General features: G+C 53.9%; 4 protein-coding genes across 4 annotated transcripts; 3 read left to right on the plus strand and 1 right to left on the minus strand.

Moving 5' to 3' along the window:
• Positions 1-78: 78 nt before the first annotated feature.
• Positions 79-2,244, plus strand: PpBr36_08042 (uncharacterized protein; the record flags this gene model as incomplete). Its single annotated transcript, XM_029895175.1, has 2 exons — positions 79-1,042; positions 1,106-2,244. Coding segments are annotated over 2 exons (2,103 nt in total), but the record flags the coding sequence as incomplete, so codon positions are not given.
• A 1,605-nt stretch (positions 2,245-3,849) lies between these two features.
• Positions 3,850-7,623, plus strand: PpBr36_08043 (uncharacterized protein; the record flags this gene model as incomplete). The annotated part of the gene is made up of 3 exons (XM_029895176.1): positions 3,850-6,684; positions 6,768-7,432; positions 7,509-7,623. The coding sequence occupies 3 exons, from the start codon at positions 3,850-3,852 to the stop codon at positions 7,621-7,623; spliced, it is 3,615 nt and encodes a 1,204-aa protein (XP_029747085.1).
• Positions 7,624-8,189: 566 nt separating this feature from the next.
• On the plus strand, positions 8,190-9,289 carry PpBr36_08044 (uncharacterized protein; the record flags this gene model as incomplete). Its single annotated transcript, XM_029895177.1, has 2 exons — positions 8,190-8,337; positions 8,418-9,289. 2 exons carry the CDS (start codon positions 8,190-8,192, stop codon positions 9,287-9,289), a joined length of 1,020 nt encoding a protein of 339 aa, XP_029747090.1.
• An 855-nt stretch (positions 9,290-10,144) lies between these two features.
• On the minus strand, positions 10,145-12,207 carry PpBr36_08045 (uncharacterized protein; the record flags this gene model as incomplete). The annotated part of the gene is made up of 7 exons (XM_029895178.1): positions 10,145-10,507; positions 10,635-10,689; positions 10,751-10,795; positions 10,862-11,110; positions 11,170-11,660; positions 11,832-12,007; positions 12,129-12,207. 7 exons carry the CDS (start codon positions 12,205-12,207, stop codon positions 10,145-10,147), a joined length of 1,458 nt encoding a protein of 485 aa, XP_029747091.1.
• Between the last annotated feature and the right edge of the window lie 32 nt (positions 12,208-12,239).

Consider the following 12,239-nt stretch of genomic DNA (forward strand, 5'->3'; position numbering starts at 1 on the left):
GCCCACCCACCCACTCAATGCATGCAGCAGGCCGGCAATTGTAGGCACGCGCTTAGGTAGTCTGATGATCTTGATTAGAGATTTGATTTGGCTGCAACAACGCGCCTCGTAATCTGCATCCGCCATCATACGGCAAATCCCCTCATCATCTATCTCGACTGTCAGACATCCGGAACAGACCACAGCGCCACATCCAGCTCGATAACCACGCCCCAAAGCTCTACCAAAAAGGTCGCCTCCAAAATGGACGCCCAGGCCATCGAAGAGGCGAACCGCCTGCGCATCGCCATGGGCATGAAGCCGCTGCCCGTCCCCGGCGCCGCATCCGCCCAGTCGCAGGCCGCGCCGGTCGACGAGGACCCCTCGGCCACCTTTGACGGCCGGCAGGCGCAAGCTTACGACAACTACAGGAAGCTGCAGGAGGCCGAGGCCGCCAAGAGGAAGCGCGAGGAGCGGGCGGCCGCCGTCAAGAAGGCCCGCGAGGTGGCTCAGCGCTACGTCCAGCTGGAAGGAAAGGGCCTGGGAGAAGAGGATGACGAGGGTGACTTGGATGCAAAGGCGTGGTTGAAGAGCCAGAAGAAGAGGCAGAAGAAGATCGACCAGCTGAGAAAGGCCGAGGAGGAAAAGGACAGGAAAGCGGCCGCTGCTGCCAGGGAGCATTCGGCTAGGGATCTGGCTGGTGTCAAGGTCGGACATGACATGTCGGCGCTCTTGGAAGATGGCGAGCAAATCTTGACGTTGAAAGATACCACGGTCTTGGAGAATGAGGATGAGGGCGACGAGCTCGAGAATATCGACCTGAGAGCACAGGAGAAGCTCGACGAGAGGTTGCAGCTCAAGAAAAAGAAGCCAGTGTACGATCCAAACGACTTTGATGATACCGGCGAGCGCAGCATCCTGGCGCAGTATGACGACGACTATGGCAAGAAGAAAAAGGCATTCACCCTGGACGGCCAGGGAAGCATCGCCGAGCTGGCTGATATTCTCGACACCGAGGCAAATGAGAAGAACAAGGTGGAGAACCTCAGTCTTGATATTCTTAGTAAGATGCAATCCCCCGTCCCAAGGCTATCAGGATCATCATCGTTAACCAGTTCAACAATAGCTGCACCTGCCTCTGACTATCTTGACATATCCGAGATCAAGGTCAAGAAACCAAAAAAGAAAAAGTCCAAATCCACTCGCAAACGAGCGGCAGATGATGAGGATGCGCTATTACCAGCAGAAACTGCAAACATTGAAGCCGATGGCATGGTGATAGATTCGGAACCGATATTGCCTAAAAAGAGAAAGACTATTGGCGACGCAATTGATGATGATGACGACCTGCAAGCATCTTTGGCGGCTCAAAGACGCGACGCCTTGAAAAAGAGGAAGCGTATGCGGCCCGAAGATCTCGCAAGGCAGCTCAAGGAGGAAGCAGAAACACCAGAACCCGAAACAGCAACAACGAGCGGCGGTGGGCTCGTGATCGATGAGATATCAGAGTTTGTTGGGGCCCTTCAGAAGCGCACTGACGATGATGAGCGGAAGCCCAGACGACCGGCGGAGCCACAGTCTGTCACGGCTATGGAGGCAGATTCAGATGACGAGGATGTCGAGATGGCAAATGTCAAGGAGGAATCCGCCGAGCCGCAAACGGAACAGCTAGAAGACCTGACCGCGATAGGAGTTGAAGAGGAAAAGTCTGTTTCCAAGGGCATGGGTGCGGCACTGGCGCTCCTTCGGGAGCGTGGCCTCGTCAAAGAATCAAACGGGGCGGCGCTCAACGACCGCGATCGTCGGCACGCGCAGTTCCTGGCGGAAAAGAACCGACGCCTCGCCAAGATTGAGGAGGATGCCCGGCGGCAGCGTGAGCGCGACCGGACCAGCGGGCTGCTGGACAGAATGACACAACGCGAAAAGGAGGAGTACGCCAGGAAGCAAAACATGCAGCGCGAGTACCAGACGTCGCGGGTGCTTAACGAAATGTTCCAACGGGACTACACGCCCAACTTTGAGATCAAGTACACGGACGACCACGGGCGCAACCTCGACACCAAGGAGGCGTTCAAGCACATGAGTCACCAGTTCCACGGAAAGGGGAGCGGCAAGGGCAAGACGGACAAGCTACTCAAGAAGATCGAGGCGGACAAGAAGCGCGAGGCGGCGAGCATTCTTGACGACAGCCAGAATGCGGGCATGGGACCGTCGTCGGACCAGCAGCTCAAGAAGAGGAAGGAGGCTGGCGTGAGGCTTGCTTGAAGCGTTGTATAAATGTCAAAAAAGGGGTTCCAATCACTAAAAAAAAAAGGAGGATTTAGGATTCCAATCGAGCCGCCGGGCTCTCTCGTGACTGGTCACGTCTATTGATAGCTTGTTTAATCTACAAAAGGTACATTGCGCCCTATTGTGCTTATTGGGAATTCAGGTTGCTTCTTTGTGCTGACATTTTATGAGCAAGCGTTGATGCCACCGGGCAGTATTGAGTTGATTGCAACTCGGTTTTTTTTTTTTTTTTTTTTTTTTTTTACGGGGGGGTTTTTCTCCCTCCCTCTCTTTCTCTCTCTCTTTTCCTTTGTCGATTCTATTCTTATTGTGTCGTAGAGCATCAAGTGATCCTATGACAAAAAGTAGTAGTACTCTAGCAAGGCTAGGGTAATCTATTCAACTACGAACTTGTAGTTTTGCTTTCCATTCTATACCGATTATACGAATACAATAACGGGATAGAGCCAAGTCCATCATCCTGCCCGTCAATTACTGCCAAGATGGATTCCAAGGCGGCATCTGTATGTGATACGCTCAATTCAAGCATCGCTAAGCCAACATATGCAGCTTGAAAAGTGGACAGGGAAAATGTTCCGAACATCATAGTCTTGGCGATTTATCACAATCCACACGAGCTCAGGCAGGCTAAATTGACCAGCATCAAGAAACTGCTGCCTGCCTGCTACTGACGGATTTTCCGGGGATCAGAATGTCTTTTCCCATTTTCCCCCTACATAAAATGATGAAGTGGGTGTCGCTGGCAGCATGGGATTGGCTCGATGGATGCACCACCCCAGCCCGAAAAAAAGGGAGCTAAAGAAATCTTGGAAGCCACCATGGGAAACGACGACGTCATTGCGCGAGACAGAGACAAGCGACCTTGAGCTTTTCCCCCTCGTCGCTCCTGCTGCAAACAAACAACTTCCTTCATGCCGTCAAAAGGAAAAGCGCCTAGACCTGGTTCTAAAAATTTATGTGCATTACCTCACTTGGCACTCTGGTAGACAGCACACATCCAATCGAGATTGAGAGCCAAGCCCGGCCTGGACTGGGCACCATGGTCAATCAGAACGCAAGACGCAAGTGGCTGCCGTTACGCAAGTTCAAGTTGATAAAACTACAAAAGCTCGTTGTCATCGTATCTTCTTCCATTTTTTTTGTTTTTTTCGTCTTTTTTTCGAAGGCCAGCCAACGTAGAGAGATTAGTTTTCTTTTTGCTCAATACAAGATATCCATTCATCTTTCCTGACCAGATTAGGTGGTAGCAATTCATTTTTATGTTTCTTGATATCACCGTCAAGATTCGGGTTGCCTGACCTCTTCACCCTTTCCATCTTAGCATTGCCAGTTTTGCTCTTTCTTTGTTTTGCATGATCATTTCTTTCTGGCCTGCCTAGTTCATCTAGTCTCCTTCGCATCCGACCCGTTCATCTTGTCAACGGCCTACATGTTCGGATGGTTGACATGAACCCACATCACTCGTATTACTCGCTCACCTAACTGCAACCTGACCACCATTCGTGTTACCCTAAACCAGTCACCATTCGCTCAGTTATACACAATCGGCAAGCTGAGGACCCCAAACCGCAACACATCATCATGGCCGACATCCAAGAAACCGTCGTGCCTTCGGGTCAGCATTATTCGGGGGCTCACCGTGTCCCAAATATCAAGCAGTTCATGGCGTCCCTCGACAGAGAAAAGGAAGCCCGTGACGCCAAGTTGGAAGGGCCTGGCGAGCCAAAGGCTCACGAGAACATCCCGGTCCGTGAGATAGGCAAGAATCGCCGTACCGTACGGGATCCTGTCACGGGCAACGACGTCGAGATCACCGACATCGACTCTGGCCTTATGAAGAGCGCCCGCAACCCGCAGCTTTCGGTGCCCAACGCGAACCTCAGCAGATCGACCACAGTAGCAACCTCACCAAATCAGACCGGAGAGGAGTACCGTCGCAACCAGGACGTCACCGCACCGCCGGATCCCATCGAGCCAGGCAGTACGTCGGACGTTCCCATCCATGGCGAGAAGACGAATGTCTTGTTCCATCCGACGCCATCGGTGTCCTACGAGCCCATGTTTGCGGCCATCGAGGCGCGGGCAAATTTCCTCTGTGGCGGTATCTTCTTTGCCATCATCTTTCTGGGGCGGTTCTTTGGTGCGAGTCTCTGGGGCCTCATCCCCCTGGCCATGTGCATCTCGTCTGGGGTGTTTCTGTGGGCCAAGGATCTGATCCGTCAGGGAAGAGATCTGGAATGGTCTAGCGAGCAAAAGCGTGGCGAAACTGCCGTCGTGAACCTCATCCCGGAAAGTGTCGAATGGCTGAATACGGTAGTTGGCCTTATCTGGAACTTGATCAACCCCGAGATGTTTGCTGCCGTTGCCGACACCCTGGAGGATGTCATGCAGGCTAGCGTTCCCGGCGTCATCGAGCACGTCAAGGTCAACGATATATCGCAGGGCACCAACCCGCTGCGCATACTCTCCCTTCGCGCTCTGCCAGACTCGCACGTGCAGGACCTCAAGGACGAGATTCGCAAGCGCGACGAAAAGACAAAAGATCCACAGGAGCTTGCGGCAGACGAGGAAGGCGGAGACTTTTATAACCTCGAGGCTACAGTCGCATACCACGCTCTTCCTAGCTCGGGCGATGTATCGAGCAAGGCCAAGAACATGGGCATGCAACTCATCTTTTATCTAGGCGTCCGCGGTCTCTTTGGAGTCCCGCTGCCCATCTGGGTGGAACTTAACGGACTGGTGGCGACAGTGCGCCTACGTGTGTCTCTTGCACCGAATCCACCTTTCATCAAGACGCTCAGCTTTACCCTTATGGGCTTGCCCAAGGTGGAGGCATCTTGTGTGCCTTTGGTCGAGAAGGGGGCCAATATCTTGAATCTCCCCGTGATTTCCAATTTCGTCAACTGGGCCATCGCTACCGCAGCCAACATGTATGTTGCCCCCAAAAGCATGACGCTTGACATTGGCAAGATGCTGCAGGGCGACAGCATCAAGAAGGAGACGGAGGCACTTGGCGTGCTCTTCATCCGCATCCACAAAGCCACCGGTCTGAGCAAGCAAGACCGTCGCGGCAGCGAGGGCGGAGGGTCTGACCCGTATATCTGCGTCGCCTTTTCCAAGTTTGGCAAGCCGCAGTACTGCACCCGAGTGATCCAGGATGACCTGAATCCTGTATTCTCGGAAAGCGCAGCGCTGCTTGTGACGCCCGAGGTGATCAAGGCGGACGAGCAGCTATCGCTGGAGCTGTGGGACTCCGACCGCAGCTCTGCCGACGATGTTGTGGGCAAGGTGGAGCTGAGTATCCAAAAGCTCATTCAACACGCCGGCAGGATGTTCCCGCAGATCTCAAAGCTGCGCGGTGTCAAGGCCGACAGCACCATGCCAGGCGAGCTGCACTGGGAGGTGGGCTACTTTGGCAAGACGCAATTCCGTCGGGCGCTCATGACGGACGGCAAGGACCCGAAACTGCCCAAGGAGCTTCGCGACAAGGCCGAGCTGCAGGACGACAAGGGCGCGCTGGAGACTAGCGAGGAGGAGGCAGTGGTGCGCACACCGCCAGACCCGCTCTGGCCCAGTGGTATCCTGAGCATAGTCGTGCACCAGATCGTCAACCTGGAACTCGAGAACGTCAAGGGCAGCAACGGCAAGCGGAAGGGCCGTGAGTTTGAGCCAGCAAGGCCTGAGGCGGGCGAGCTCAAGGAGGAACAGAGCAAGAAACTGCCAAGCTCGTACTGCACCATCTTAGTCAACGACGAACTGGTGTACAAGACACGAACCAAGGTAGTCTCATCGAAGCCTATTTTTGAGGCTGGTACCGAACGATTCCTACGCGACTGGCGCTCCGGCATAGTGACGGTGACTGTGCGGGACTCGAGGAACAGGCAACATGACCCCATCATTGGCGTGGTGCCGCTGAGGTTATCGGACGTGTTGCTGACAAGCAGCCAGAGCACACGCTGGTATCCTCTGGATGGTGGTATTGGCTTCGGACGTATCCGTATCAGCTTGCTGTTCCGTTCTGTGGAGCTCAAGCTGCCGCCGGCTCAGGTTGGATTCGGCGAGATCGGAACTTTTGAATTCCTGTCAGACAGCATCGAGACAGTGGGCGGCTTTGCGCCATCTGCCAAGACACGCATCCACCTGCGCACTGGCGGGAGTTCGGCGACGGTTAAGAGTGACCGCTGCTCGCTGGCGGAGGGTGATGCGAAAGGCCTTCGTTGGGATTTGAGCAAAGACAAGGTGCGACTGCCAGTGCGGTACCGGTATCGTAGCCCGGTGTTTTTCGAGTTTGTCCAGTCGGGCAAGAGGAAGACGCACCACTTTGCAGTGTTTTGGCTGCAGGATCTGCCAGATAACGAGGAGAAGGACTTTGATATTCCTGTTTGGGAGTGTAACAACGGCACAAGGCTGTCGCAGGTGAGTTGCCTTCTCCCCTCTTTTTTTTCATTTTAATTTCGGTATTAGTTTTGTCTGACCTGGAGTACTCCTCCCTTTCACAGAATTACATCACTGAAGAGAACTACAAGACAATCCCGGACATCCACATCAAGGAGCTGGGCCGTGTCCGCTTCAGGGGCCGATTTAAGCCCGGCACGGACCGAGATCACCTCAAGTTCGTGAGCGACAACGATTCGCGCGAGACTATCGAAAGCTGGGAAGCTTGCTTCGCCGAGGGAGTTCGGACAGAGGAAGTTGTGGGCGAGGTGCCGCCATCGATCCAGAAGCTGCATGAGGCGTCGCTCACGCAGGGGAGGGATGTGCTAGCCGCCGCCCCCGAGTCGGACAAGGAGAAATGGATGGCAAAGGATGGAACAGACTGGAGCGTTGCGTTTGGGAAGGATCCAGTAGAGATGTTTGGCCACCGGGGCGACGGCAAAGATGATCACAGTGATGAGGACGACGAATATGAAGACGGGGACTCGAGCAACGTCGACTTGGGGGTTACCGATGCTTCCACCGAGGACGGTAGCACAGGCCTCAGCCCCATGTCAAGTCGTGGTGACAGCAGCCAAGGCGTGCGAGAGTCGATGGACAGCACGATCAGCGGCGGAGGGGAGCTGCAGAAGAGCAGCAGTGGCAGCAGCAAGAACCCCATTAAGCAGTACAAGGAGTACAAGGGTCGGAGCCGGGACCTGCATCGGAAGCACAGGGGCTTGATGCAGTGGTGAGTTTTATACCTGAATTCTCGTCATTTCTGTCCACGAAAACTTGGGGTTGCTAACAAGTGCTACTAATCGCAGGAGACCGATGCGAAACGTACAGTTCGCCAAGAACGAGGCGACTTTTGCGGCAAGGAGGATCATGAAGGTGGGCAGCCTGAACGGGAGGAAGCCCGATGTCGAGACCGAGGTTTAATGAGGGTCTCTATTTTTCTTGAATGAATTTTGACGATGAGATATGCCTTGTGTGATGGTTTGTCTTCTGTCCGGCTTTGGTTACAGATCATCTTTACGTATGGCGTTGAAGGAATCCTGTGTAGGCACTCGGTACAAAGTTGGTTGCTTTAGTATCATGCCTTCCATAATAGCGACAGTAAAATAGCAGACTTCACCGGTATTGGCTCAAAAAAAATATTATTTGCATCAAGTTGCTATGTTATGGTGAGGAAGGAGGTTGGATCGATGCAACGACAGCTACGACACTCACAAGCTACAGTAACGGTTGTGCCTACCCTGGACCAAGGGGAAGGGTCAGGGTTATTGACACCTCTTGGCTCTATCCCACTTTGAACGTCACGATAAAGTGTCAGCTTGGAACCCAAGCTAAGCTATCTCGCCCCACAAGCTCTAACCCGCCTTTCAACCCGCATTCACTCACATTGCCAACACCCTGTCCCCAAAGTCACTTTTTCCTTGAACCATACAATCATCTTTCCTGGGATAAAACCGACTTTTGTGCAAGACGATAAGCGGGGTGAAAAAATGACAGAATCAGCCGACGCAGACGCTGCCGCCGCCAGGGCATCAGAGCAGGCCCGCTTACGCAAGGAGCGTCGCGAGGCCAAGATCAAGGCCGGCGGCAGCGCGCGTCTGAACAGGATCACCGGCCTCGGCGGTGGATTTCAGCGCGGTAAGTTGGAAATCCGTTCCTGCTCAGCTTCTGAGGAAGAGGAAAACAAAAAAAAGCTCAGCTGACTCTGGAAAATACAGACCCCATCCCGACAGCAACAGCGTCAGGAACAGACGCCACCACCGCCTCCCCCACGCCAGCAGCAGCAGCACCGACGGCAGACCACGCCGACCCGGACGAGGTCGACATATCCAGCCAGCACTTCCCTTCGCCTAGACGGCAGCAGCAACAACAACAGCCCTCTTCGGAAATGTCAGAAGCCCAGCTCCGCCAGCTGATGCTAGGCATGGACGTGGGGCGCGGCGACGGCTCCCCAGCGCCGCCGAACCCATTCGCCGCGAACCCCTTCCTCAACCCCGGCGTGGGCGGCGGCCAGCCAGGCGGTCCCGAAGACCCCATGCTCAGGATGCTCCAGCAGATGATGGGCGGGCAGATGCCCGGCAGCGCGGGCGCATTCCCCGGCATGCCGGGCGCCGCCCCACAGCAGCAGCAGCAACAACAACCACCACCACTGGACACCTACTCCGCCGCGTGGCGCATCCTGCACCTCGTCGTCGCGCTGGGGCTGGGCCTGTACATCGCGCTGACCGGCTCGTTCGTGGGGACGCTCGAGGCGCGGGACGCGGCACGCTTGGCGTCCGACGCCGGCATGTCGTCGGCGACGGACCTGGACGGCCAGAGCAGGGACAGCCGGGCGCGCTTCTTTTACATGTTCGCCACGGCCGAGGCGGTGCTGCTGACGTCGCGCTTCTTCCTCGACCGGACCCGCGCCCTTCCCCCCGGCATCCTCTGGACCGTCGCCGGCTTCCTGCCCCCGGGCCTGAAGCGCTACCTCGAGACGGCGCTGCGGTACGGCCAGGTGTTCACGACGGTCAGGTCCGACCTGCTGGTGTGCGTCTTTGTGCTGGGGGTTTGTCACTGGTGGAGGACCCAAGGGGGCGTTGGTGTTTGATTCTGACAGGACAAAATTCACATGGTCGAGAGCGTTGTTTGAAGATGACAAAATGCAATACCAAACAAAAACCAACGAAACAAAATGACTGTTTTTTTATCTTTTTTGGGATCTTTATAGACACTCGCTGGTTGCAGTAGTATTTTTAATGACGTGATTTGGGGGTTACTTTTGCTGTTTTGCTCCAAAAAAAAAAAAAAAAAACGGGAGACCTATGAGATACTATCAGTCGAGTAGTATCTGCAATGATCTTACATTAATATCCGCGCTGGATACGCACAAACCGACAGGGTTGGTTGGGCAGAGGCATGTTGCTTGCTCCATCTCCCAGGTACACACATCAAAGTCAGACTTGGGCCAATTGTGCAAATCCGTAGCGGAAAATATGGTGCAGCTGACACAAAGGTATGTTTGGCAACACCACACATACTGCCAACATGACATATTACCATCGCTCAACCTGTACGTTAAAAACAAGGCACTTCACCTCAGTAACAAAGTCAAAAAGAAAAAAAAATTCATTGAATGGTATAGCAAAATGTAGCAAAACCAGCAAAAGGCCCCAGTTATCCATAAGGGCAAATCAACAGCAAACACAATCTATCTTTGAACAGCTCCGGGGGCCATAGTAGATCCGTAAACCATCCCATCCTGACAATACTTTTCCTTTCTCGTTCTTTTTTTTTTTGACTTCATATGCAGACAGAAGGAGAGATAATAAACAAGTCAACGCTTTGGGGCAGTTTTGATCAAAGCCCAAGGCCTTTCTATCGACCCCTTCATCCACCAAAATGCTGCGTCAACAACATATATGCGACTCGCTCACGCTTGGAAAATGCTCAGAAATTCCAGTGCTCACGCAACAACCTCAACCTTGGCCCTTTTGGCGGCCGGTTGCTCGGCATCAGTCGACTCACGGCGCTCTACATCTGCCAAGGCGGCCCTCTCCTCGTCCGTAATGTTGGGCAGCAGGCTGCCGAGAGACTGGATAGGCTGGCCGGAGTTGATGCTGCGGTGGAATGCGTGAATGATGGAGTCGGCGTCGTCGATGGCGATCGGCCTAATGTCGGCCAACAGCTTAATCTTGGCAGTGCACTCCTTGCACTGCTCGTCCGTCATCTCAATGTTGAGTTGTGATGCTCTGCTCTTGATTGCGTTCCATCCCGTCAACCTGCTGGCGAAGTGGACATAGCGGGTGATGCCGAACAGAGTCGGGTCCTGATTTGTCAATAGTTAGTATTTTTCCGGCCCATCAAACCATACGGACACCCATGCTAGGACGTTTTTTTTTTTTTTTTTTTTTTTTTTTTTTTTCGTTTTTTTTTAAGAGCGGGTCGAAACATACAATGATCTCATATGTTGAGGGATTCTTGAGGATAGCCTTGGCGTGGATACCGGCCCTGTCGCAACGAATTAGTTTCACATCAAGATTATATAGTCCGATATGTGACGGGAACATACTTGTGAGTGAAAGCACAGAAACCAGTGATGTAGTTGTTGAAAGGACTGTAAGAGACGAAATGTTAGCGATCGACCCAGAATGAAAATCGGAATGGGGATGAGAAATCTTACATGTTGACCTGAACGGCGTCGGCCACAAGCTCCTCAATGTCCTTGAGCTTGTGCAGCTTGTACTTGCTCAGAACGTAATCCTTGGAACCGACAATCATGCGAGCCATCAAACCTCCAAGGGGAGTAATTCCGTTACGCTCGCCGATACCCAGGACGCAGGTGTCAATGTGGGTAGCACCGGCCTCCAGAGCGCAAAAGGCATTTGAGATGGCACAGCCAGTGTCGTTATGGAAATGTGTCTCAATGTCACTATCCAACAGTTAGCGTCAAGACCCAGCGGCACAAGAATCAGCAGACTTGCAACCTACCAAGAGACAACACCACGCAGAGTCTTGACCAGGTCGTAGACCTGGCGAGGCGAGGCGCAACCGACGGTATCAGCAATACCGACACGGTTGACACCGATCTTGTCGACGGTCGAGTAGATGCTCAGCAGGTCAACCAGGTTGCTGCGGAACGAGTCCTCGGACGAGAAGCGGACCTCGATGCCCTTGCTCTTGACGAAGTTGATGACCTCGATGGCAGTGTTGGTGATGTAGGTCATGTCCTTGCCGTGCGAGTGCTCCATGAGGAACGAAGAGGTGCCGATGACAATGTCGACACCGTCAACACCAGTCTCGACGGCGATGCGCGCATCGTCCATGTGGCACCTGATGTGGGTGAGGATCTTGGCCTTGAGTCCCAGCTTGCAGATGGCGGCGCAGTCAAGCCTAGACTGCTCCGAGGCAGCCGGGCTGGTGAGCTCGATGTAGTCGACGCCAAAGTCGTCCAGCGCCTTGGCGATCTCAATCTTCTTGGCCTGCTCGTCGGGGAAGAAAAAGTATGAGTCAGCCGATGAGTCCATTTTTTTCGCGCTGCGATGCCGCTGGGACGCCTTGACAGTACAATAACTGTCGAGCTATCAAAAGGAGCTCGGGTGCGCTGTCGCTACGAGGGACAAGTATTTGCTGAGATGATAGCTTTGACTCACCGTGTCGAAGAAGGCATTGGCGAACTGCTCGCCCTCTCGCAGGGTGCTCTCGATGATCTTGAAGTTGTTCACATTGGACAAAAAGTCACCGACGGGCTGGTAGGGATTCCGTGATGGCTGGAAACGAGCATTTTGTGTTTGGCGAGTTTCGATACCAGTCATTCCCTCGTGGTTTCCTTCATTTTTCGTCGAGAGCGATCGCGTTAGCACTTGTGGCGACGAACCTCGTTCAACTTTTTGGCGCCGGCATCGGAGCTCCGCCAGAAACTACTCTGAAAGCGAGGGTGAGACCCTTACCGTTGCCATTGGAGGTGCCATTGCCGTTGGCATTGCCATTGGAGACAGCGGCTTGCTCAGGCTCGCAGGATGGGCACATTTTGTTGGTTTGGAGGTGTTCTGAGTAAAGCT

This window comes from Pyricularia pennisetigena, chromosome 5, assembly GCF_004337985.1.
Source record: "Pyricularia pennisetigena strain Br36 chromosome 5, whole genome shotgun sequence".
Classification (NCBI taxonomy): Eukaryota; Fungi; Ascomycota; class Sordariomycetes; order Magnaporthales; family Pyriculariaceae; genus Pyricularia; species Pyricularia pennisetigena.